General features: G+C 39.1%; 1 protein-coding gene across 6 annotated transcripts in view; it reads right to left on the bottom strand.

The window, feature by feature from the left end:
- Nucleotides 1–24650, bottom strand: part of ELMO1 (engulfment and cell motility 1) — a 526171-nt gene that overhangs the window by 328175 nt on the left and 173346 nt on the right. For all 6 annotated transcript variants that reach the window (XM_072783482.1, XM_072783477.1, XM_072783480.1 and 3 more), the window contains 4 exons: nt 21862–21897; nt 11292–11391; nt 3139–3290; nt 721–799 (listed from right to left, as the gene is read on the bottom strand). In XM_072783482.1, coding sequence (XP_072639583.1) covers nt 721–799; nt 3139–3290; nt 11292–11391; nt 21862–21897 — 367 coding nt within the window. The remainder of the gene's footprint in view (nt 1–720; nt 800–3138; nt 3291–11291; nt 11392–21861; nt 21898–24650) is intronic.

Genomic DNA, 24650 nt, shown 5'->3' with positions numbered 1-24650 from the left:
AGCTATGTTCCAAGACACACAAGAATCAACTCCTTCCACACCTCCCTCTACGATGATCTTTACCTCAACGCAGAAGAACCAAAGATCCACAAAGGATGGGTTTCACATCTAAGGGGTTTCCTTCTCTTGTTTGAGCAGAGGAAGGGAAATGTGTTGCTCTTCAACCCCGCCCCCCCGCCCCCGGCCACATGCACACATGGACATCAGAAATGTCACAGCAAAGAGCCCCCCTGACATATAAGTAGTTATCTCAACCAGTAGCAGCAAACTGTGTGTTCTCCTCCTATCCTTTCCATCTAAACTTCCATGTGCGAAGCGAGACACCTCTCGGGGTCTCAATGTCTTCATCAGGAAAATAGGGGCAACACCTCCCTTGCCCTAGGGAGCATTCAATGGCATCACAGAAGCTCTCAGGGCTCCTACCTCTGCTTCTACCACAGGAGCAATGCTTTCATCTTTTTATGTTTTTAGCTTCTACGCTGGGTTTCATTGATGAAAGGACTCTGCCTCTGGAACATTCCTAGCATTCTTCCTGAGACAAGGGCTTGCGCATCTCTACCTAGTTCCCACCAGATCTGTGAATGATCCCAGGCTGGCCAGCTAAGCTGCAGAGCAGCGGGGATGCCCAAGGAGTGCCCAGGATGGGAACAAGAGGGCACTCACTGCCCTGAAAGTTGCCAGCCCTGAGTACAGTCTTCAAACAAAAGAAATGCAACTTACCTGCCTTCTCTCATCAGGGGCCTTCAGGAAAAGTGCATTAATCACTGCAATGGTATAGGTTTGGATTTCTTGATCTGTCCTGTAAAGACACATGAAATAATACAGAAAGTTAGAATAGGTGGGGTGCCTGAGTGGCTCAGTGGTTGAGCCCTGAACCTTTGGCTCAGGTTAGGATGCCGGGGTCCTAGGATAGAGGCCTGCATCAGGCTCCCCATAGGAAGCCTGCTTCTCCTTCTACCTGTATCTTTGCCTCTTTCTCTCTCTCTCTCTCTCTCTGTTTCTCATGAATGAATAAATAAATAAAATCTTTTTTTAAAAAAAGAATAGTTTATCTCTGAATTAGACCATGATAAGGGTCATGATCTCCCTCTAAAAAAGATGAGAGAGAAAGGCATGGCCTAGAAAATGCAGTTGGCAAGTGAGTGAGAATATATTTCAACCATCATGAGAAAGGAGATACAGTGGGAGGGTGAGGATGGGGGGGGCGGGGGTAGACAATTACTATTACTGGCTGGACAATGTACTGCTTAGTGGAGATCACCCAGAAAGTATAGGTGGTCAGTGAGCTCTCTCCTCTTCTCCTCTGCTAGGCTTAAAAACATGAACCCAGGGGGTTGTACATGGTGGGGGGCAGGGTGAATGTGATTTTCTGTCTGATGCATGAAGTATTATCTGGGACTAGAATTGGGTATCCCTATACTCCTGGACTTATTACATAGGAAACTGCTTTGCCTCCATGGCAATGATTGGACATAGTCTAAAAACCTATTTCCAAATAGAAACTTTTTAATAACAAAAAAGAATAGGTTTTTGTTTTCAAAATTTATAAACTTGCTGAAATGAAATTAGAAATTCCAAAGGAAGAAAAAAATTCTATAGAAGCGTGTGGTAAACAGTAAATAGGAAGGACCCCAGGCATAAACAAAACAGCTAGTGAGCTGCATTCAGAAATAATTTAGGGAGAGGCAAAGTGTGGAACACGGGCTTTGACAGGATGAAATCCAAAGCCCAGTACACCGCAGGCTGGCTGGCTGGCCTTGCATGAGTTCACAGGGTGTCCCCAAAACAGTTTCTTGATCTGTAACACCGGGTAAGAGCACACTAATATACGGTGTTGCTTTTAGGATAAAATGAGTTAATGTATATAAAATCCTCAGCGCGACACTTGCCAAATAAGAAACTCTCTGCTTTGGCAAAGCACACTGTGAATGCCAAGTATGCCCTTGAGATTCAGAGAAAAGACACAGACTGTAGAATTAATACATTTCACATTCAGAGAAATGCGAAAATTATTTCTAGAGAGGTTTCACACAAAAGAGCATGTGCTCATTCTCCCTGAGGCCAGAGTCCACAGCTTGTATGATTTAAAATTTTACATTGTGGTCACCATGTCCCCTCCCACATGAAGGAAACATCTAATGCACTTTGGTAGACATAATACACACAACAGTTAACATTTTGGGTATATTGAGAACTACTGAATATACCCTCACATCCCCGGCCCACATCCCCCACCCAAACAGGCCAATTATATTTCCTCTTGAGAATTTTCAAATGGGACCTGAGAGAGCAGGGTGGCAGATGCTGGGAACCAAGTCACATTAGTGCCAATCAGTACACTTGAGAAAAAGCCTGTTGTGCCCACTCCAAGGAAGCCGTAGTTTCTGTCCTTCTCAAGGCTTAGCTACTTAAGTCATTCCTGGTTTCTATAAAGTCCCCCAGGATCCTTTCAATAAACTCACTGACTAAGCCACCTCAGGGGGTTTGGTGCCACCTGCACCTCCACATATTTTAATTTATAAAATAGCACTGTACAGTGGTGTTCTTCTCAGGGACAATCTTACTAATTACCTGAGTGGAGACAAGAGAGAGAGCCCCAAAGCTTGCAGGCTGCTAAGGGCCTTGCCTTATAGCTCAAGCCTCCGGAGATAAAACACACACCTTATAAAAGACAAAAGAAGGTCGCCTTAATCACCTTGAGCCTAAGAAAGAAGCCTACCTTTAAAAATTCCTAATTATCTATGAAAAGACTCATTATGACACAGAAAGTGCTATTTTTAATGACAAAGGAAAGATGCTGTTGAGAACTTAAGACAGCAAATTGTCCTATGACGTTAAACATAAAACTCTAGCAGTATCTACCAACATTCATCAAAATTGATTGCCTACTAAGAACCACTGGGGACAGAAGGGTGCCAAGAACAGGTATGGGACCCCCCACTCCATCCCCAGAGGCCTGTTGCTGAGCCATTTTAGTGTGGTGGGGATGGGGATGGGACATGGTGTGGCTTGATGCCAAATCAGGATTCCTTTTCTGCATTTTTAATTGAACCAACCAAAAACCTTTCCCAGGGCTTTGTGGTGGTTGTCTACCAGAACCATTCCCCCTTTCCACATGGGTGGTGACAGCATGCTTACCCTTGAAGATGTGGGATAAGTTGGCCGATAGTGATCTCCTGAGCCACCTTCTGGTAGAGGTCGTGGCTATTGAGCACCATTGACTCCAAAATGGCCAAGGACCGCTGCAGGATTGAGATGTCCATGGCTGACTTGTTGACAAAGCTTGCTATCTGAAAATCCAAGGAGGACACAATTGACCACTCGTGGTAAACAGAGCATAGAAGCATAGAAGGGAGCTAATCAAGTAAATCAGGAGCTCGCTTAAGAAACACCAGACACAGGAAGAAACGTATCTGGAATTAGAGCGGAATAGTAAGAAACACATCAAGTCAGCGATGATTGCTCATATTACTACAAAGCACTATTTATATCTTATTTCTATAATTTAATAATAATCCTCAAAAGCAGACAGTTTCAAGGAATTATTGTCTGGTTTTTCTGGGATTTTTCTTCGGGGTTTTAGCTTTCAGAGGCAGATGGTTTCCACACATATATTGTAAGGACTCCTGCATTTCTTTGAGGCAGTAATTTCAACATATACTAATAGCCATCCCCTTCCATTCCCAGGCTACTCCTTCACCCACACAATGTGTGATTTTTATGTTTGTATTATGACCCTGTTACATTCTTAAGGGACTCACACAAATCACACTTGTCAACACAATTCAACTGGCAACTTCTCAGTCACTGGCTATTCTCCTTGTTATTCCACGATGAGATGCTCTTTCCCCCGTTCTCCAATTTCTTATGGTTAAAACAAATTCTTCTCATCTCAAATTTAGCACACAGGAAAATATTTAAATTAGCAGTGCTAAAAGTTAAAATAATAGCTTAAGCACTAAAATGTATTCCCCAAGGAATTAATCACCGAGGCGTCAAACATAATAAATCACAATGTAAGAGGGAAGTAAAATAAGGGTTAGAATAATGGATCACAGTAACCCAAACACGTGGGTACCATAAAGGTTTTATTTTAGAGGCCTCATTAAAAGTTATTACTATCTGTTGACAACTCACACGAAAAGGCTGTTATTACATCAACATAATGACTGCTTTCTTAAAAGCTAAATAATTTGGTTCCATGACAAATTGACATTTGCTCTCGTCCCCCATCGACACTAATTTCTTCCTTTCTGCTATCCCAATGACCCCTTCTCCTCATCTCCCCCTCCACCCTTGGACAAGAGAAAATGCAAAGGTGCCCATGGCAACTGCGGTGCCCATCTCCACTGTTTCTAGCTGATGATTCCCTGGTGAAAGTAGGGGTAGCTGGACAGATACCAATACCCTCTCTGCCCCCAGATACGTCTAGATTTCAGGGGTGGGGAACACACGACAGGAAGTAGTAATAGTAATATTACCATTTTATATTCCAAAAAGCTATTATTTTATAATAAATAAAGTACAGGAAGAGTACGAGAATTTTAAGATTCTCAGAAGGCTGCTTGAGCTCCTTTCATGGCTAATAAACTCCTCCAATGTGTTTACTGTCCCTGGCAAGCCTTTGCCTTAATGCTCACAATCTGCTCCCCTTTGTCAAATCTACCAAGCTAAGGCCATCTTTTTTTTTTTTTTTTTTTCCGTTATTATTTTTTTTTTTCAAATCTTTTTTTTTTTTTTTTATTGGTGTTCAATTTACTAACATACAGAATAACACCCAGTGCCCGTCACCCATTCACTCCCACCCCCCGCCCTCCTCCCCTTCTACCACCCCTAGTTCGTTTCCCAGAGTTAGCAGTCTTTACGTTCTGTCTCCCTTTCTGATATTTCCCACACATTTCTTCTCCCTTCCCTTATTTTCCCTTTCACTATTATTTATATTCCCCAAATGAATGAGAACATATAATGTTTGTCCTTCTCCGACTGACTTACTTCACTCAGCATAATACCCTCCAGTTCCATCCACGTTGAAGCAAATGGTGGGTATTTGTCATTTCTAATAGCTGAGTAATATTCCATTGTATACATAAACCACATCTTCTTTTCTGACAAAAATCCAATTACCCTCACCCTGAGCTCATGATTTAACACGTCCCTTAGACCTCTTCTAAACAGAATGCCAATTCCTCAGCTTCCTCCTTGACATCACCTCAACCATTTTCCATTATCACATGCTACAGCACAATTCCTGGCACTTATTAAAAAAACTGAAGAATTCACAAAGAAGTTTGTTGATGAGGATGCTTCCGGTTTTCTCGGCACTAATTCCTCCAGCCATGCTTCTTCTCTTGTCCCCATTTAGTCAATTTGGGTTTTGTTTTTTATTCATGACAGAGACAGAGAGAGAGAGAGAGAAAGGCAGAGGGAGAAGCAGGCTCTGTGCAGGGAACCGGACGTGGGACTCGATCCGGGGTCTACAGGATCACACCCCAGGCCGAAGGCGGCGGTTTAGCGCCGGGCCACCGGGGCTGCCCCATTTAGTCAATTTGGATGTACCTCAAAGGATTCATGGAGAATCTCCCACCTGAGAGCCTACTGTCAAGACTCCCTCCCCTACCCTTCAGCCTTTGCACTCTCTTCTCACTCATCCAAGTCATACGTATGGATTGGATACCACCAAATAGGCTTACACTGTCCTAGGATCTAGAAATAGAGAAATAAGCAAAATCCACAGGATTTTGACCTTTAAGGACTTTATAGTCTAGCAAAGACAGAGATAAAAAGCCATTTACTATAAAGTATGTTAATTGCTTATTCTTGGCATCTAAAAGTATAGCTCCATTTAGATATCCAACAAAGCCTAAAATGAAATGGTGTGAAAACCAATCTCACTGTCTTTTTTTTTTTTTTTTAAGATTTTATTTATGTGTTCATGAGAGACACAGAGAGAGGCCGAGACATAGAGGGAGAAGCAGACTCCCCATGGGGAGCCTGATGCAGGACTCGATCCCAGGATCCCGGGATCATGGCCTGAGCCAAAGGCAGATGCTCAACCACTGAGCCACCTAGGCGCCCCACTCATTGTCTTCTTAATCCTCCTCCCTCAGTGATCACCTTTTTCCAAATTTGTCATAATCATTAGTGATTCAGAGTCCCAGTCTCCTGTGCTCTATCCCTGTGAACACATTTGTGATGTCTCCCCTTTGATACGCATTCAGGTATACATGTACAACATTGGCCCAGGATCCAACTCATTCCTGGATTCCTAAGCATCTTCATTACTTTCCTCTCTGTTCGAGATTCCCTTCCGATACAATTTTATCCTTTCCTTCCATACATATCCTTTTGATAATATTTCCTTTCTCTAAATATCCAACCAGAACTCTCAGTGTTTGCTGATACAAAGTACACCTTCTCATAATGGGTTTCAAAGTTCTCTACAAATTACTGGTGATCATGCTCCGAAGGGGCTTGCTTGCTCAATGTTCGTAAAATAGTTCGTGGTCTTTATTTTAATTCATTCATATTTGAATTCCACATACATATTCCATTTCCATTGGTTATTTATATATATTTCTCTCCCATACGATTAATCTCTTGCTTTCATCAAAATATTTTTTAATATTAATCTTTTCTATTATTTCACTTCTTTTGTGATGTATAGAAACTGTCATTTGAGCAATCCTGATGCAGGCTACAGAAGGAGCAGTTTGTTGTAGCATGCTTAGCTGAGTACCGCCGAGCAGATAGCAGGCATGCAAAACATTAGAGACCTACATACAAGTCTGTGGATGATACTAGTGGTGTTTTTAAACTAATTTCTATCTTTTGTCTTTATGTGTCAGTTGTTTTAACCAGACATTTAAATGACCCAATATTTTCATCTAAGGAGTTCTAATAACCAAGGCATCAGTGCTGAGTGAACCTAATGTCTGTGGACAGGCTCCTCATTAGTGCACATACAAATTCATAAAAATACAAATGTTATGTTCTCTATTTTTAAAACTACGGGTCTTAGTATAGTTACAGAGCATTAAAGATTTTCTGGTTAAATTTTAATTTCTCTTGTCTTCCCATACCCTCCCCCAACAAAAATAATCAATAATGACTTTCTTTGCCTTTAGATTATCCCCAGCTCCGTAACTACACTTTTGGCCGACACAGGTGAGCCAGCCCTTATGAGCCAACGCACAGCTGCATGAAAGTAAGACTGTACCACAAGAAAGAAGAGGTAGGAAGAGTCAGCATAAGTGTATATACTACTTCCACATGTTTCCATTCACTTAAAAATGTTACCTAAATAATACAGAAGAGTAACTGCATGGCTTCTAAGAAGCCAAGAGCATCACAGTGCATGAATCAATGACATAACCTATTAAAATCACATAAACACCTCCTAGAATAACTTAGAATGAGATCTTAAAATTCTCCCGTGCAAACTAAAAAGAACCATAGAGAGAGCATGCAGCTCCATTGCCATATTTTAAATTATCTGGGCACAGGCCCATAAATCTCTCAAGTTTTTAAGAGGTAAAAATTACTGGGTATCTAAACAGAACTGGCTGGATGTTTGTCCAGGCACCGAGAACACCATAGAGTGAACCAGGCCCTCCTGCAGAGCCAAGGGTGTAAGAGCATTTGTATGAAACACTCCTTCCAAGAAAAGGCACTGGTGTTATATTTGGCTAGGGGAAAACCAAATCGCAATACAGGAAGTTCTATGGTTTTTTTGTTTTATTTTGTTTTGGTTTTCTTTTCTTTCTTCTCCATACTTTCCTACCTTCTCCCTAAGTAGCAATCTTTAAAAAGCAACATTATATATTGGCATCAAGGGATTCCATGTTTCAAATGTTTATGGAATGACCTTACTTATTGCAGACAAAGTCTGCAAACTAGAATTTAGATCCCCACATAAGAAAACAATAAAGAAGAAGACAGGGGCTGGCAGGGAAAAATATATTTCTCCAAAGTGGTATGAATTTGGCATTAATAGGAAGCCAAGTCTGGACCACAGAGATAAGCATCTTTTGTCAGTGTATTTCCTAGTTGAGTTTTGTCGAGATAAAGCTCCATTTAAAAGACAGTTGCCTGCATACAATTCCTGGGTTGTCAAAGTGCTGAATTTGATCCAGCTAATGAATAAAAAAAGTTAACCTTACAAAAACTATCAATTATAAAGTCATTTTCTGATGACCATTTTTCAGATTCACACAAAGGGACTGAGGTCTAAGTAGCAATGCAAGAGAAAGAGAATGTGACCAGGATTGAGAACATGAGATTTGTTAAATGTATTGCTTTTTGAGAAAATATTTCGTTTTCTCTTTAAACTGCCAAGACTGCTAGTCCTTGCTTCCTTAGATGCTTTTTTATTTAATTTTAGTGAGTGAGAACCATTTTCTTAAGTAGTTAGGTATTAAATTATTGACATTCTTCCTTTCCATTCATGACTGCAATTTGACTTGAAATATATTTAAATGCAATGTCATTATATTCCTTCTCTTCTTCAAGTTCTAGGGCTTAAAAAAAAATGCTTCCAAAACAAATTTCATTCATTCACTTCACAGAAACATATTAATGTCTTACTCTGTGCCAGGTCCCAAAGATAAAGTCATGCAGAAAGCTGTGATGCCAGCCTCCTAGGACTCATGGTCTACTGGGAGCCAGTAAAAAGAAAAAAGAATTCACAGAATGTGGTGAGTGTTAGCACAAGGGCAAAGAAGAGATCCAAGGAGAATGGAGAGGAGAAGAAATCACTTAACTCCATACCAGTGAGGTCAGGGAGGGCTGAACAGAGGCGATGCCAGTTCACCAAGTCTTCAGGAGCTATTTTTTCCACCACTTGAAAGCACAAGTGCATGACATGGGGGAAGAAGCCCTTAACCATGGGACTGATAACACTTCACTCCCTGTGACATCACTTAACCTCCCCAAGCCATTGACTGCATCCTTGCCTCCTGACCAGGAATAGCGAGACGGCCTATTCTATTCTGGAAAGGATTGCTGTGAGATCACAAGAGATACTGTGGATGAAAGCACAACACAACTTCAAGGAATTTGCATTCAGGACAGCATTATTTTTAGAGCCAAAGAGTCTCTAACAACAGACAGGCAAGGCAATTTGAATGTAGCAAAGAAAGGCCTGCCGTAAATCCAGAATGGGATAAAATATTTGTTAAGTATGAAAAATCCACAAAACTCAATTTCCAATTTGAACTTACTTCTCTAGATCTTTTATCCTAGAAAGACAAAACACAGCAATTTGTTCTTTGCATTTATAATTTACGGTTTAAATTTCTCTGGCTTTCTCATCTACAGTTGTTTCTTTACTCTTTAGCAATTTGTATCACTGAATAATACAGGCAAAAAGAGGCTTCCTTTTCTAGTGGTTCCCATTAATCATCTCCTTTGGCTTTATGCCCTTATATAAGGAAAGAAAATTCAGAGGTCTGTTGAGAAGGCCCTGAGTTCCCAATCAGCTCTTTGTCTGAAATAAACATGCAACATCATGCAATCTGTGGGGCTTCCATTCCCAACACCCTCATTCAACCACAGGGGCTCTCCTGTGCCCTTCAATTCAAGATTGTTTCCCCCTCAAGATACTGATTAACTTCAAAAGGAGAAGGAGTAACTTCACAGTGAGGGGACCCAACAGATACCACCTCAACCACATAATCAAGGTCAACACCGCCATTACTAACACATATAGACAGCATGGACCCTAATACAATGAGCTGACAAGGACACAGTATTATTTCTCTGGTATTCTTGCCAAAAATGCATCACCTTGGGACACCTGGGTGGCTCAGTGTCTGCTTTTGGCTCAGGGCATGATCCTGAAGTTCCGCGATCAAGTCCCACATCAGGTTTCCTGCATGGAGCCTGCTTCTACCTCTACCCCCCTCTCTCTCTCTCTCTCTCTCTCTCTCTCTCTCTCTCTCTCCCTTTCTATGTCTCTCATGAATAAATAAATAAAATCTTTTAAAAATGCATCACCTTATTTAAACCATCAAATATCAAACAAATCCAAATTGATTTGGATTTCTACAAAATAACTGACCAGTACTCAACAAAAGTCATGAAAATTCAGGAAAAAACAAGGAACTGTCAGATTGGAAGACAACTATATGCAATGTGGGATCCCAAATTGGATCCTTAACCAGACAAAGGACATTAAAAACTGGTGAAATCAAATAATGGTAATAGTATTGCACCACTGTTAATTCCTTAGTTTGGGAATTGTACCATCATTATGCAAAATGTTAACCTAGGGGAAACTAGATGAAGGTATATGGGAATATTCTATACTACTTTGTGCAACTTTCCAAAAGCCTATCATGATTTCAACATAGAATGTTGATCAAGTGATTCTTCTGGATTTTGCTTTGACTTTCCAGCTTTTGCACAGATTCTTGGAAAGTCTTTATTTCACATAACCCTTCCCAGAAATCTATACTTAGAAATGTATGAATTCCAAACATCTCTTCACTCCCAATACAACAGGAAGAAAAATGCCAATATTCTTAGAAACCATTTCACAATTACAAAGAGAGGGAAAATCAATTAACAAATTAATAAATAGCAAAAATAATCCATTATTTAATGTCATATTTAACAGTTACAAAGGCAGGACTATTTATTTGTTGTTACATGACAGGAAACAGAATTGTAGGTTTGCAAATGTGTCTTTACACAACTCACCTGTGGGGAATGGTGGGAGCTCTTCTTCCCTCTCTTCCCACACCAAGTCCACCTTTCCCACCCCTTTATTAGCTTCCTCCTAAAGAGGGAGCAATCGATCCCAGAGACATTTATTGCCCCATGATAACAAGCAAGCAGGCTCCACCTAAGAAGCATGGACCCAAGCACACCTCCTTCTCTTACGTCCCTGCTTTAAACCCGGGCATGTAGGAAATCAGTTATACTCTGCCTCTTTCTGTTCCCTGAATAGCTGATTGAGGGCAGAAAGTTTAAAAAGGAACTCTACTTAGGTCTTGAGAACAACTGAGTCCCGGACAGGGACACAGCAGGGACCACTACCGTGGTGTTGACAACGTGACGCCTTGATTTCCCTTGAGTGAAGGTTCTCGTGAACAAACCGTTATGATCCTGGTGGGGAGACGAGGTCATCTGCACACAGAATTTAAGTGCCCAGACCCCCACATTCATAATACTCTCAACAGGCACACCAACTGTTACACAAAGAAGAAAGGAAACCACCAAGCAATATCCTCAAAGCAGAGCAAAATATCTAAGAAAGGAATTTGAATCTCAAAAATCACAAGCTACATTACCTTCTTAATAAATGCCACTGAAAACGTGTCCCAGGACACTATCCCATGGTCCATCAGTTCAACAAAGGCCGTCAGGGTGAAGGACAGCATGTCTCCAAAGCTGGAAAACACAAAGAGGATTAATGGAGATGGGACCAAGAGCTGAGCAGGAGGACAGACACAGAGGTGAGAAAGCTTCAGAAAAGTGAATGCAACGGATCTGTAAAAGATCACTGGGATAAGCAGCTGGGCCATAGGAAACTTCCTCAAAAATGTGAGTTAGTGGGAAGAAAGTAGGTGAGCTTTGCAAAGTAAGCTAGGGCCTCAGTGTGACAGACCTGGACTCATACTGACTCTCACTCTGGTGAGCTGTGTCATATGGGGCCATTAACTAATCCCCCTGAGCCTCTGTGTGCTTGGCTGAAAAACTGAATAATGATTCTTATTTAACACAGGGCTGCTTGTAATGCACTTAATAACGTACAGCATATAAGCATTCAGTAGATGGTAGCTTAAAGAAAATCTTCTCAGCCAACAGAGGGCAATGTGCTTCTTTTATTATTCACGGGTATCTAATAATTAGAAATAATTCTAGTAAGACCACTAGCACTTTGCAGAGGATCTGAGTAGTCTATATACATATGTACGTATGTGTATGTGTGTAGGTGAGTGCTTACACACACACAAACACCTCAATACAAATATTACATATATATGTAATATATATGTAAATGAGCGTACTCATTTCTATGTTACACTGGCCAGCATTATATCCTTATTAATAGGCTCTATAGAATATCTGTGAAAATAATGATTATTTGCTGGCCACAGACTTGCAGTGATTTGGAAGGCTGTAGGAAGGTTTGAATGCATGGGTTAGAAATCAGAACAGAGATCAGATGCACTCAGGCAAAAGCACTATCCTTCTAAAACAACTTGACCCTTGTTCCTCACAAGACAATATCCTGGTTTCTAATGCTCTCAAAACAACACTTAACAGACACTCAGAGTCTTACAGAAACTCACCTCTACCGTAAATTATCACCATAATAAATGTTAACTGTCAAAATAAGTACTCTCTTCAAGTACACTGAATGAGGCCCATCGGGATTTCTGCCCATGTATGCCATCTCACAGATTTCATGCACTTGAGACTTAAAAAAAATAAAGTTGGTTGTTCTATTTCGAGTCTCTAGACTCCTACATGCCACAATTGTTACACTACAAAGTCTCATAGAATGTTTAGAATGAAACTTCTCAACTATTTTCAGCAAAAATAATAGAAAACAGTCTCCTATTTCTTTTAAAACAGCTTCGTAACTTCCCTTCTGGCCAGTGCTCTCAGCCCAGCCTCTGGGATGACCTTGGTTGGGCCTTCTGCATCACTTCAGAGGCTGTGAGGCTCTCAGCAGAAGACCGTGATCCCAAGCTACTAGAGATCAGAGAGGATGGGGTGCAAGAGAAAGACACCATTATGTGGGTGGTGTCTGGAATCAGATACAAGTTTCCGCTGCAACTCAAAGTGGGCAAGTTACTGATGCATGCTGTGCCTCAGTTTCCTTCTTAAAAATGCCAGTGGTGGTGGTGATACCTTACTTAGGATTTCTGGGGGAAACAGAACAAGCTACCACACTTCAATCTTTTCCAGCAGTGTGTAGTGCATATGTAGCAACATGTGATTGTTAGCTATGATCATTACGCAAAAGTGATCTTCTAGAAAGGTAAATGAAGTTCATGATCTTCAAATGTTTGCCTTCATTGTGTCAAGGATTCTCTGTCCAGGGCAGAAAAAAAAGGCAAGGAGAGCCAAACCACTCAGGTCAGAAATACATTTTTTAAAGGTTTCTCAGAGTCACATACTGGCAATACCAATCTTACAGGGGCTCTCCCTAGATGGCATGCCCCTCAAAATATCCAAACCGGAAAACCCAAGTTTACTTGAAGGAGAATACCCCCCCCCAAAAAAAAAAAAAAGTAGAAAGATGAAAAATGGGTTAAAAAGAGTATCAAGAAAGATTAAATTAAAAAAAAAAAAAGAAAGAAAAAGAAAATCCAGAGACAACTCCTTCTACAATGAATCACAAGAAAATCCAGATGTCAGATTATGCAGAGGAAAAAAATAAAAAAGGAAATTGCCTCAGGAAAATAAGAGAGCCAGGTATTAAAGCAATTAGTAAGATTAATAAAACGCCTTGGCATTAGTATTACTGTGAAGATATTATTACATAATAATGTATAGTATTAGTAGTAAACGATATTAGCTAATGTATTTTTTTTATTATAGCATTAGTGGTAAACACCATTAGCATATTTTTTGTCTTTTTGCTTAGAAAGGGGGGAAACAAACATGGTAACTAATAGTTGCCATTTGCATATATGTGGCAAGTTAAAAGACCTCAACGGCTAAGAGACTCCCATTATACACGACATCGACATCGGAGAATGGCATCCATGGCCTCCATATAGTGCAAAACACAGCCTCATGTTGTCACTCGCAGTACAAGCAATGAAACAGACAATGACAAAGAAAAAAGCTATTGGAATCCAACTCTTTACTTTATATCCCCTAGAGCTACTTAAAGCTGAGAACAGAGATAGATTAGTCTTCCTTAACTACTTTAGAAACAAAAAATAAATTATATTTTTATAATGTATTATAAATTATAAAAAGGGCCCATCATCCAAGTGGCCTTAGTAACACCTGGGGATTGTCCCACTTCCTCAAATGCTCCAGAGCTCTGCCCATGGACTCCTCAGGCAGGATGCAAGGACTTGGGAGGAAAGATGGAGAGAAAGAGAAAGAGTATTATTTGGTTTCCAAATATCCACATTTTGCTTTTGGGGCCAGGATTTCAATCTCCACGGTTGTGGAGGACATGGAGCACCATTTCTGCAACTGCAGGTAGGCCTTTATATGCTTTGCTGTTATCCATCAGTGTGAATGACTGGTAAGTGAGAGAAACTTCTTCCAGAACACAAACCAAGATGCCCAGAGCAGGGGATCGCTCCCTTGGTCCATCTAATAACAGTTTATATAAATGTTGTATTATTTATATTCCAATTTTATAGAACTACTACCTAATACCATTTTATTTATACATGTGATATATTTTAATATATTCTATGTATATTCTTCGATCATATATATTCTATTTTTACATTATATATAACAGATATCAAATATATGTGTTGTATTATTACAATATAAAATATACACATATAATATGCTACATACGTATTTATAGCACATACGACATAAGTATAATTCACTGTGGCGTTGTTAGATGGCATACAAGGTTTCCACAAGAGAGAATTTTTTGTAATTCAACCTCAAAACCTCAATTGCAAAGAGAAGATGTCCATGCTAACATGTTATTGCATTCCAAATCCAAGCGACTCAATCACCTAATTTCAAATGATGCAGCTATAAAAGCCCTTACCGAACCCTGACATAGATGTTTACTTTAAATCCTAGAGGAGTGACACAGACTCCAAAGACAGAAGGCAGGAGCCAAGGCCCTGTGTCTGAAGTCAAGGCTGTGTGTACAAGATCAAGGGCAAAAGGGTTACAAGTATAAAGCCACCACATGGCACATGCGGGAGCACTTTTATTTGTTTGGTTTATTTGTTTTTTATAAAGTGCTAAGCTAAAGATTTTGCAGTACTGCCTGCCACAAATTAAGCCGACTGCAAACTTTACATGCTGGTCGAGAGCCATGTCACAGCCAACACACCATGTGTGCTGGAATGATTCAAATAAATGTTTCTCATCAACTCAGTAGAGACCATCTTCATTCCAACAAAATTCAGCCAATCTCAAAGCATTTCAATTTAAGCTGCTAAATTTATAAAAGAACAGTGCTTCCAAATGTTTCGGTTGGGTGCCATGCCCAAGGCAGAAGGGGAGATAAGATGCAAGTTAAGGCCACTTTTTAAAGTTATCGACAAATCCTATCCATCATACTCACTAGATCCTTAATTCCCAAAGTTAATGAATATAGCTCTGCTCTGCCTTTTGAATTTTTCCAAATGTTTCCTGTTGTATATGGTAAACATTATATACATAAAAGGTTATGCATTTCTAAATCACCCTTTAGACGTTCCCTTGGCCTTCAGATTTCATAGCATGCCTTCTGCGTGCAAACGTTCTTTTGGCTCCTTTGTTAAAAATTTAACTGCAAATCAATTCTGGACTCTATTCTATTTCTTTGATCTGTCTATCGCCTCACACCAGTATCACACTGTGTTAATAACTTTTTTTTTTTTATTTATGATAGGCACACAGTGAGAGAGAGAGAGAGGCAGAGACACAGGCAGAGGGAGAAGCAGGCTCCATGCACCGGAAGCCCGACGTGGGATTCGATCCCGGGTCTCCAGGATCGCGCCCTGGGCCAAAGGCAAGCGCCAAACCGCTGCGCCACCCAGGGATCCCAATAACTTTTTAGGAAGTCTTGAAGTCAGGTAATGAAATCCTCCAACTTGGTTTCTCTTTGTTGCTTTTTCAAGACTGTGTCGGCTATTTTAGGTGCTATACATTTCCTTTAAGTTTTAGGATTGGTCTGCAATGTCTTTTTAAAAAATCATATTGCATTGGGGGCACCTGGTGGCTCAGTAGGTTAAGCAGCCAACTCTTGGTTTTGGCTTAGGTCATGATCTCAGGGTCGTGAGATGGAGCCACAGCGTCAGACTCCCCACTGAGTGGGGAGTCAGCTTCCCCTCTCTCTCTCTGTCTCTCTCTCTCTCTCTCCCGCTTTGACCCTCCTGGGGCTCATGATTTCTCTCTCTATATATAGTAAGTAAATAAATCTTAAAAATAATCCTACTGCATTGAACCTACAGGTTTATTTGGGGAGAACTGCTATCTTAACAATATTATATCTTCCAGGAAATGGCATATTCTCCACTTGTTTAGGTCTTTAATTTCTTTCAGCCATGTATTTATTTTTCAGTGAACAGATATTATATGTCTCTTGTTAAAGTTATTTCTTTGAATTTTATGATTGTGACACTCTGCAAATGGAATTTTTTACATTTCATTTTCTAGTTGTTGACTGTTAGTGTATAATACATCACTTTTATACACTGATGCTGTATCCTGAAAACTTGTTAAATTAAATTATGAGATCTAACAGTTTCTTTACAGATTCCTTGTGATTTTCTACATAGACAGTCATGTCTTCTATGAATAGAGTTGGTTTTACTCCTTCTTCTCTGATCATTATGTCTTTTCTTTCTTTCTTGACTTATTGCTATAGCTAAACCCTCTAGTACTATGTTAACACAAGTGTATAGAGTAAACATATTTACTGTATCCCCAGTTTTTAAGAGGGCAGAGATTGGCAGGAATTCAGTCCTCCAACATTAAGTATGATGCGTTTTTTTGTTTTTGTTTTTGTTTTTTGTTTTTTGTTTGTAAGTGCTCATTATCAGATTGAGGAAGTTCCCTCTATTCCTAGATTGCTGAGAATTTTATGAATGGATGTTGGATTTATGAAGGGCTTTTTCTGTATCTACCTATTATTTTCCGTATCTATGAAAAAAATTTTTCTCCTTAAGTCTTCGCCTTTGTTTTACTAAATGCTAAATCATAGTGACTGTTTTTCAAACATTAAACCATTTCTGGAATAAACCTTTACTGGCCACAATGTATTATCCTATTTATATATCATTTGATTCTATCTGTTAATACGTTGCCAGGGGTTTTTGCACCAGTGTTCATTAGATGGTCTGATTAGCTGGCACATTTGATATCTAAAATTTAAAATTTATTGGCATAAAGTTATTCACAATAATCCTTTACCTGCAGTGCAACCTATAGTAATATTTCCTCTTTTACTCCTAGTATTGATGTTTGGGTTTTTCTCTTCTTTTTTCCTACTAAATACTTAAAAATAATCAGTTGTGGCTTTAATTTTCTCTATTATTTATATGTCTTCTATTTCACTGATAGGTCCTCTTTTTATTCCTTTCCCTACTTATGTAATTCACACTTATTTATTCTACCTTCTTAAGGTAGAAAATTAGATCATTGATTTTTAAAACCATTCTTTCCCAATATAGGCACTTAAGGCTATAATTTCCCTCTAAGCACTGCTTTAGCTGTATCCACAGATTTTGTTTTGCTATATTGTATTTTATTATCATCCAATTCAAAAAATTTGCATTTTCACCTGGGTTTATTACCTGACTCCTGGGTGTCTTTTAATTTTCAAATATCTGGGGCTTTTCAGCAAATTTTTTGTTACTGATTTCTAATACAATTTCCTTGTGGTCAAAGAATATAATCTGCATAATTTCAATCATTTGAAGATTCTTGAGACTTCTCATGGCCTAGTATAAGGTCTATTTGGGGAACGTTGCCCATGCATTTGAAAAGAGTACATATTCTGCTACTGTTGAACGTGATGCTCTCTATATAAAAAGCCAAGATCTTTATAGTGTTGATCAAATCCTGTATACCCTGATTTTGCCAAGTTTTCCTAAGTTAGAAGACAGTGTTAAAATACCAATTATTATTATGAATTTGTCTATTTTTCCCTTTAGTTGTCAGTTTTTGTTTCAAGCTTTTTGAAATCTTAAATTAACTAAACATTTAACACTTTTATGTCTTCCTAATAAGTTAACCATTTTATTATGAATTATCCTTCCTTACTTTTGACAAAATATTGTTTTGAAGTATTATTTTGTCTGCTATTAATAAAACAACTTAGTTTTATTATTATTATTCATAATCACATGTATTATTCACATTTATACCTATGCATTTTCCAACTTTCAAACTACATTCACCTTTGCATTTCTAGGACATCTCTTATAAATAGCAAATATCTGGGTCATGCATGCTTTTTCAAATTTGATCTGTAATCTTTTCATCGTAGTGATTAATCTATTTAGACTTGATTATTGATATGATTAGGTTTAAGTCAATTTATCATTTATTTCCTGTTTGTCTCAACTACGTTTTGTTCTGTTTTTCTTTCCTTACCTTCTTTTGCATAAGCAAATATTTTTTATAGTCCATTTTAATTCCTCTATTGCATTTTGAGTTATCCTTCTTTTAGCTTTGTATGGTCACATGTTTTTTAAAGAAATATGAGAAAAAAAATTTTTAAAGATTTATTTATTTTTGAAAGAAAGCATGTGGGGGTGGGAGGGGGCATAGGAAGAGGGAGAGAATCTTGAATAGGCTTCAGACCCAGGATTTTGGGATCTCACCACCCTGAGATAATGACCTGAGCTGAAACCAAGGGTGAGACACTTAACCGACTGAGCACGCCAGAAATAGAAGAAAATTTTAAAACAAAAACTTTATCTTGTCTTTTGTATTTATCCACATCTCTATAATTTCCCTCCATAGAGCTTGAATTCTATCTAGTGTCACATCCCTTCAGTCTGGAGAACTTCCTTCATATTTCCTATATAGTGTAGGCCCGCTAACGACAAACCACCTTCGTTTTCCTTCATCTAAAAGTGTCTTTATTTCACCTTCATTTCCAAAAGATATTTTTACTGGATAAGAATTATGGCTTGACAAGTTTTCGTTTGTGTTTTGGGGGATTTTTTTTTTTTTGGCACTTCTAAAATGTTGCCCTCTGGCCTCTACTGGTTTTAATGAGAAATCCACTCTCATTTTACTCTCTTAATGTAATAAGCTGTTTTTCTCTGCCTTCAAGGTATCCTTTTATTTTTAAATTTCAGAAGTTCTGGGGATCCCTGGGTGGCGCAGCGGTTTGGCGCCTGCCTTTGGCCCAGGGCGCGATCCTGGAGACCTGGGATCGAATCCCACATCGGGCTTCTGGTGCATGGAGCCTGCTTCTCCCTCTGCCTATGTCTCTGCTTCTCTCTCTTTCTCTCTCTGTGACTATCATAAATAAATAAAAAAATTAAAAAAAAATTTCAGAAGTTCAGGGCACCTACGGTGACTCCCTCAGCTAAGCGTGTGGGACTCTTGACTTCAGCTCAGGTCATGATGAGGGTTGTGGGACCGAGCCCCGTGTCGGGCTCTGCACTCAGCGGAGCATCTAGCTGGGATTCTCTCTTTCTCCCTCCCTCTGCCCCTCTCCTCCCCACCCTCCTTCATACTCGATCTCTCTTTCTCTCTCTCTCTCTAAAAATACGTAAATAAATCCTTAAGTTTCAGAGGTTTGACTATGATGTTTCCACATACAGTTTTCTTCCTATTTATTCCACTTAGGATCACTGAGCTTCTTAGCCCTATACATTTACGTTTTTCAACAAATTTTGGAAACCCAAATATTTTTCTGCTTCATTCTCTCTTTCCTCTCTTTCTGAGACCCCAGTTAAATGTATTTTAAATCAACTGTTACCATCTCACAGATCAATTACTCACTACTCTTTTTGTCCAGTCTTCAGACTAGGGAATTTGGGCTGATACATCTTCAAGTTTACTATTTCTTCTGCCCTCTTCAACTCCCATACATTTAAAATATTATACTTTTCAGTTTTATAGTTTCCAATTGGTTATTCCTTATGGTTTCCATTTCTCTGCTAAGACTTCTCATCTGTGCACTCATTACACTAATATTTTTGTCTTCTAATTTATAAATGTTCCTTTAAAATCTTCATTTGCTAGTTCCAACACCTGGGGCATCTCAGGCTCAGCTTCTACTACTTACTTTACTTTTTTCTTAAGAATGGGTCATCTTTTCTTATTCTTCATATATCTAGTAATTTCTTTATTATACTCTGAACATTGGGAATAAAATTGTCAAGTCTCAATATCCAGTTTTGTTCTTCTGAAGAATGTTTTGTTAGAGCAGAAAGAAACCTAGCTAGAATCAAACTCCAAATTCTGCAGTGAGTGGCAGTTGAAATCTCTTCTCAGTTCTTTCCATTTCTAGTTGCTGTCTTTACCAGGCCCATTGGGGTTCTCACATACATACACACTTACACACATGTACATTCACACTTCCACTTTGGGCAGAGTTTATAGGCGGGTATATGTAGATGTGTAGGTACGGGATCTCATACCCTCTGAGCTTCCCTTTTTTCATGGATTCTCCCTCATAAGCCTCAGTCTTGGTAAGTTACTAAGAAGAAATAGTTTGGGGCTGACTGAGGCTTTCAACCACCCCATGCTAACTGGATGAGTGGTTATCTTCAGGCAAAAAGTACAAACACACAAATCTCATCCAAGGCCCATTTGTTCTTTCAAGGACTGACCTCCCTTTTCCTGTCTACTTTAGGTTGCTATCCAGTTTCTTCAAATAGTTGTATTTAGGTGTTTTTGTTTACACTACTTTGTCTAGATTTTATAATTGTTATCTGTATGAAGTCTAATTAAAATATTATGCCAACACCAGAATGAAGGCCCTGAGCACTGATTTTGTCTATGTTAGATAAGTGAAAACCATGGTCCATGTGTAGGCATACTTCCAGCATCCCTACATACCAAAAGATTAAAACTATTGGCAGATAAAGCTTAAGAAATTACTTTGGCTTCAGAGCCTCCAAATTCCTCTATGTTAGCAAGTTGTACGAGGTTGTCAGAGAAAAACTCAGTTTGAGTCCCAGTTCCACCACCTGATTTTAACTTCTGCATCAAGGAGATAATTCTCATTATACTGATCTCGTGTGGTGGATACAAGTATGAATCAAAGGTAATGAGTGTAAACATTTAGACAGTGCCCAGAACAGAGTAAACCTTCATAAAAGATGGCTTCTGCTGCCATTACCATTAAGTATTTCTACTTTATTAAATTTACATACCAAAAATATTTTAAAAACCTAACCTGAAAACTCAACAGTGCTTTCTGCTTTATTAGGATTTGATAACTAAAGAGTGTACACTTTTTTTCTATGTGGGAAGGGGAGAAGAAGATGAATAACTCAAGACCAGTATTAGACCCTGAAGGCGATCAGAATTTTCTCTGAAGACTCAAAAACTAAGGTGCACATTTTCAGATGCTGTTCAGTCTTGCTCCTTAAATTGAAATTATCTGCCTAACAACTTGGAAAAATGGAAATTTGTTCTGCCTACTGCAGAGGGTTTGTGAGACCCTATTTGGACTCACCTTGTTTAGTGGATAAGAAACGCACTGACGAGGAAAAACTCTGAGAAAAGAAGTTCTGAGATCTCCAAACACAATTATCATGCAGTTCACTTGATAGGTAACTGAGCACTTCCTGAGACTACGAGTAAATAATTTTCATTCCATACTTCAATCCTGAATTTTTTCTAATGTGTATCTTTTTCATACTGAGCCATTGAAGAAAATCAAAGATTTTTGACTTTGAACATCACACAGGCCACAAAAAAGGGAGTTTTTGTTTAAAGTAATACATAAAATTATGCCTAGCTTTGTTCCAGGAAGAGGATAGCAACTCTGATGTAATCATTTTGTGGCAACAAACATAAAGTATCCTTTCTACCACAAAGCAGAGAAAAAAGCAGGAGGGGGGATAAATTTTTGAAGAACCTGTTAATAAGAACATCAAAGAAGCAAAAAAAAATTCACTTACTCAAAATATCTAGATGCATAGTTATATAATCAGTCAGAGGACAGAGTTCAATTATGAAGAGAAGAAGGAAGTGTTACATCATCTATATTAATTGATCATAAATTCTTACCAAGGCTTCATGATCTTCTGCAATTTCTGGTATCGTCTGCAAAATTTGAAAGAAACCATATGAGAAGCATGTTTGAAAGCAATAATTTTTACAAAGAACATATCTTGAAGAAAGCTCAGGATTAGATATGGGGGAGATTTAACTGCCATGATGTAAAGGATTTTTTTCACTTCAAAACATTATTTAAGGTAAGAAATTGGTGTTCTCCAGTGAAAAGAACAATCAAAAGACAAGAATTAAACTACTATCACCAGCCCACTGCACTGACTTAAGAGTAAACACAACCAGAACACTCCATTTGGATCAGAATGTGTATGTGTTCAATGGGGAGAAAATTCCTAGATATAAGAATGGGTACATTTTCTTTCTTTCTTCTTTCTTTCTTTCTTTCTTTCTTTCTTTCTTTCTTTCTTTCTTTCTTTCTTCTTTCTTTCTTTCTTTCTTTTCTTTAATGGGTACATTTTCAATGAAAAAACATGGAGCCAAAAGCCAAAAAGTACTTAGACCAGTTCTTAAGTATATGCTCAACAATGAAGAAATAATAGATTATTTTTGTTTGGGAAAATGCCCACTAATTCTACTTTGCCTTTTCTTGAGAAAAGATTGCCTCTTTGCAGGTAAGACATCCCAAGATACTTCAATAGTCTTGGACAACAAATGGGACTCTGTGATGGTAGCCTGCAAAAAAGAAAATGTGCAATAGACAAATCTTGTCTGCAAGAAAGGAAAACTATGCTTCTTACAAAAACTGGGGTCAAGAAGATAAGAAAACAAGTCATGTTCATCCTATCAAACCACTTACCATCCCTCCAATCTGCCAAATTTTTCCATTTTGAATACTCTTCCCTGCTAACCAGCCTGACCAATTAGCTAAGTCCTACTCCAAACTCACCAGATTCTAGTGAATTCTCCTCTGGGAAGCCTTCCTGACCTCTGATTTCCCTTCCTGGACCAGGTTGAGGGTGGCACTCACACCTGCACTCGCTGAGAGAAACATCAACCGTATAACTTAGGTAGGACATCTCACTGACCTTCCAGCTTCCTAAAGGCAGGGTCTTAGCACTGGGACTCAGTATCATAATGTCAGGCACATGGAAGAGAAATTCTCAGTAAGTGGTTGATGAATGATTTGGCTCTTCAGAAGAAGTTAAGTTTCATTTTCATCCACATAAAATGTAACCACTTCAGAAACCTAACTGACCACAAGGAGATCAGATCTAGTCTCTGGTAAATCACAGGTGGGGTGGGGTGGGGTGGGGTGGAGGGGGGTCAGGGGGTCGGTAAAAACATATATAGCCATCTTCTTCCTCCTCCCCATCCCCTTCCTTTACCTGCCTTTGAAAAACAAAAACCAAAACAAACAAAAAAAACATCATTAGCTTCCTTCCCTCCCTCCTTCCTCCTTCAAAAAGCCACTGCTCAGGGTGAAAGTAGTAGGTGACCACAGGAAGGCAGACCTGAGCAGGGGTTGGGTCCTCTTGCAAGGGCCAAACACTACCATCCACTAAAAGAAATAGGGCTCCTTGTAGAAGGACTGAGGCAAGGAAAGCTCTAGATAAGCCTAGAACAGCTCACTGGGCCAGGAAGGAATGAAATGCTCCAAGAATAATGGGAGACAGGTCAGAAGGACACAGAAGGCTGCTTGAAGCTTCCACAGCCGGATCTGAAACAGACTCAGCACCCAAATAAATGACGGCAGTGCCAGGTTCCAGCTTACTGAATTAAACAGGACCGAATGAGTCCACATTTCAAAGAGTGGTGTGCCCGTGTTGTTAAAGAACCACATCTCATGGGGGTGGGGGTGGTGGATGCATACAAACCTGACTTGTACTGTTTTCTGTCTTCCATGGTCTAACTACTCCAAAATTATTTATTAATTAATTACAAAGTGGGGTAAAAGTGTTACAGTAGAGACCCCTGTTACACACTCTCTTAATTGGCCAAAATGAAACCAGGAATAAGACAAACAGACATCATGTGCCATCAACAGGATGCAATGAAAAAAAAAAAATAACCACAAGGCATCTGTGATATTCCAGCCAAAGATGAGTAATATGGGTTTACAACAAAAAGCAATACAGGATAAGCCTGTAGGAAAAAAAAATCGTGTTCCAATGGGAAGCTGTGCATATCCTTCTGAGTTATCAGATGACAGCCAGGTTGTCTCTAAGTTGTAGCTAATTGATGAATATGTATATTTTGTCCTATCTTGTAGTGATTTAATGGACTTCCTCCTTACAGGTGAAAAGCCACCTTTGCCTTCATTTGCAATTCATTTCCAAAACCCTTTGCTCCAGAGAAACTGGTGCCCTTTTGACTTTTGTTTTGAAACCGTTAAAACATCTGCCTAATTCCCTCACATCACATGAGTAAAATTGTTTTAACACATGCTCATTCTTCTATCTGTATGAGAGCCAGGCTTTTATCTCTTCCTAAAAATCACCTGTAATGAATTGCCTTTTAACAAATCCAAATTGTAGTATATTCTGAAAGTGGCTGAACTATAATCTTAAAACGTGCCGACATCACGAGAGAAAAGGAACCACTCAGGACTAGTTCCACACGGAGTGAGATAAAGACAGGGCAGACTGGTGCAAGGTGCTTTCTGAAGTTAGAGCTCTGTGTTCAAGGATACAACATAGACGAGTGTGAAACTTGATCTGGAAACTCTTCCAGTAAGCACAGAACTGTTGAGTTAATTAAGCAAGGAGGCTGTTAACTGAGGTTGTCCCAAGGCCAGGGGCCTATATAAACAAGACAAAATCTAAGCCCGTGAATGCCACAGGGTT

This window comes from Canis lupus, chromosome 18 (genome assembly GCF_048164855.1).
Source record: "Canis lupus baileyi chromosome 18, mCanLup2.hap1, whole genome shotgun sequence".
In the NCBI taxonomy this organism is placed as follows: domain Eukaryota; kingdom Metazoa; phylum Chordata; class Mammalia; order Carnivora; family Canidae; genus Canis; species Canis lupus.
The sequence above is the reverse complement of the archived record's forward strand: the minus strand, read 5'-3'. Positions and strand labels throughout refer to the sequence as shown.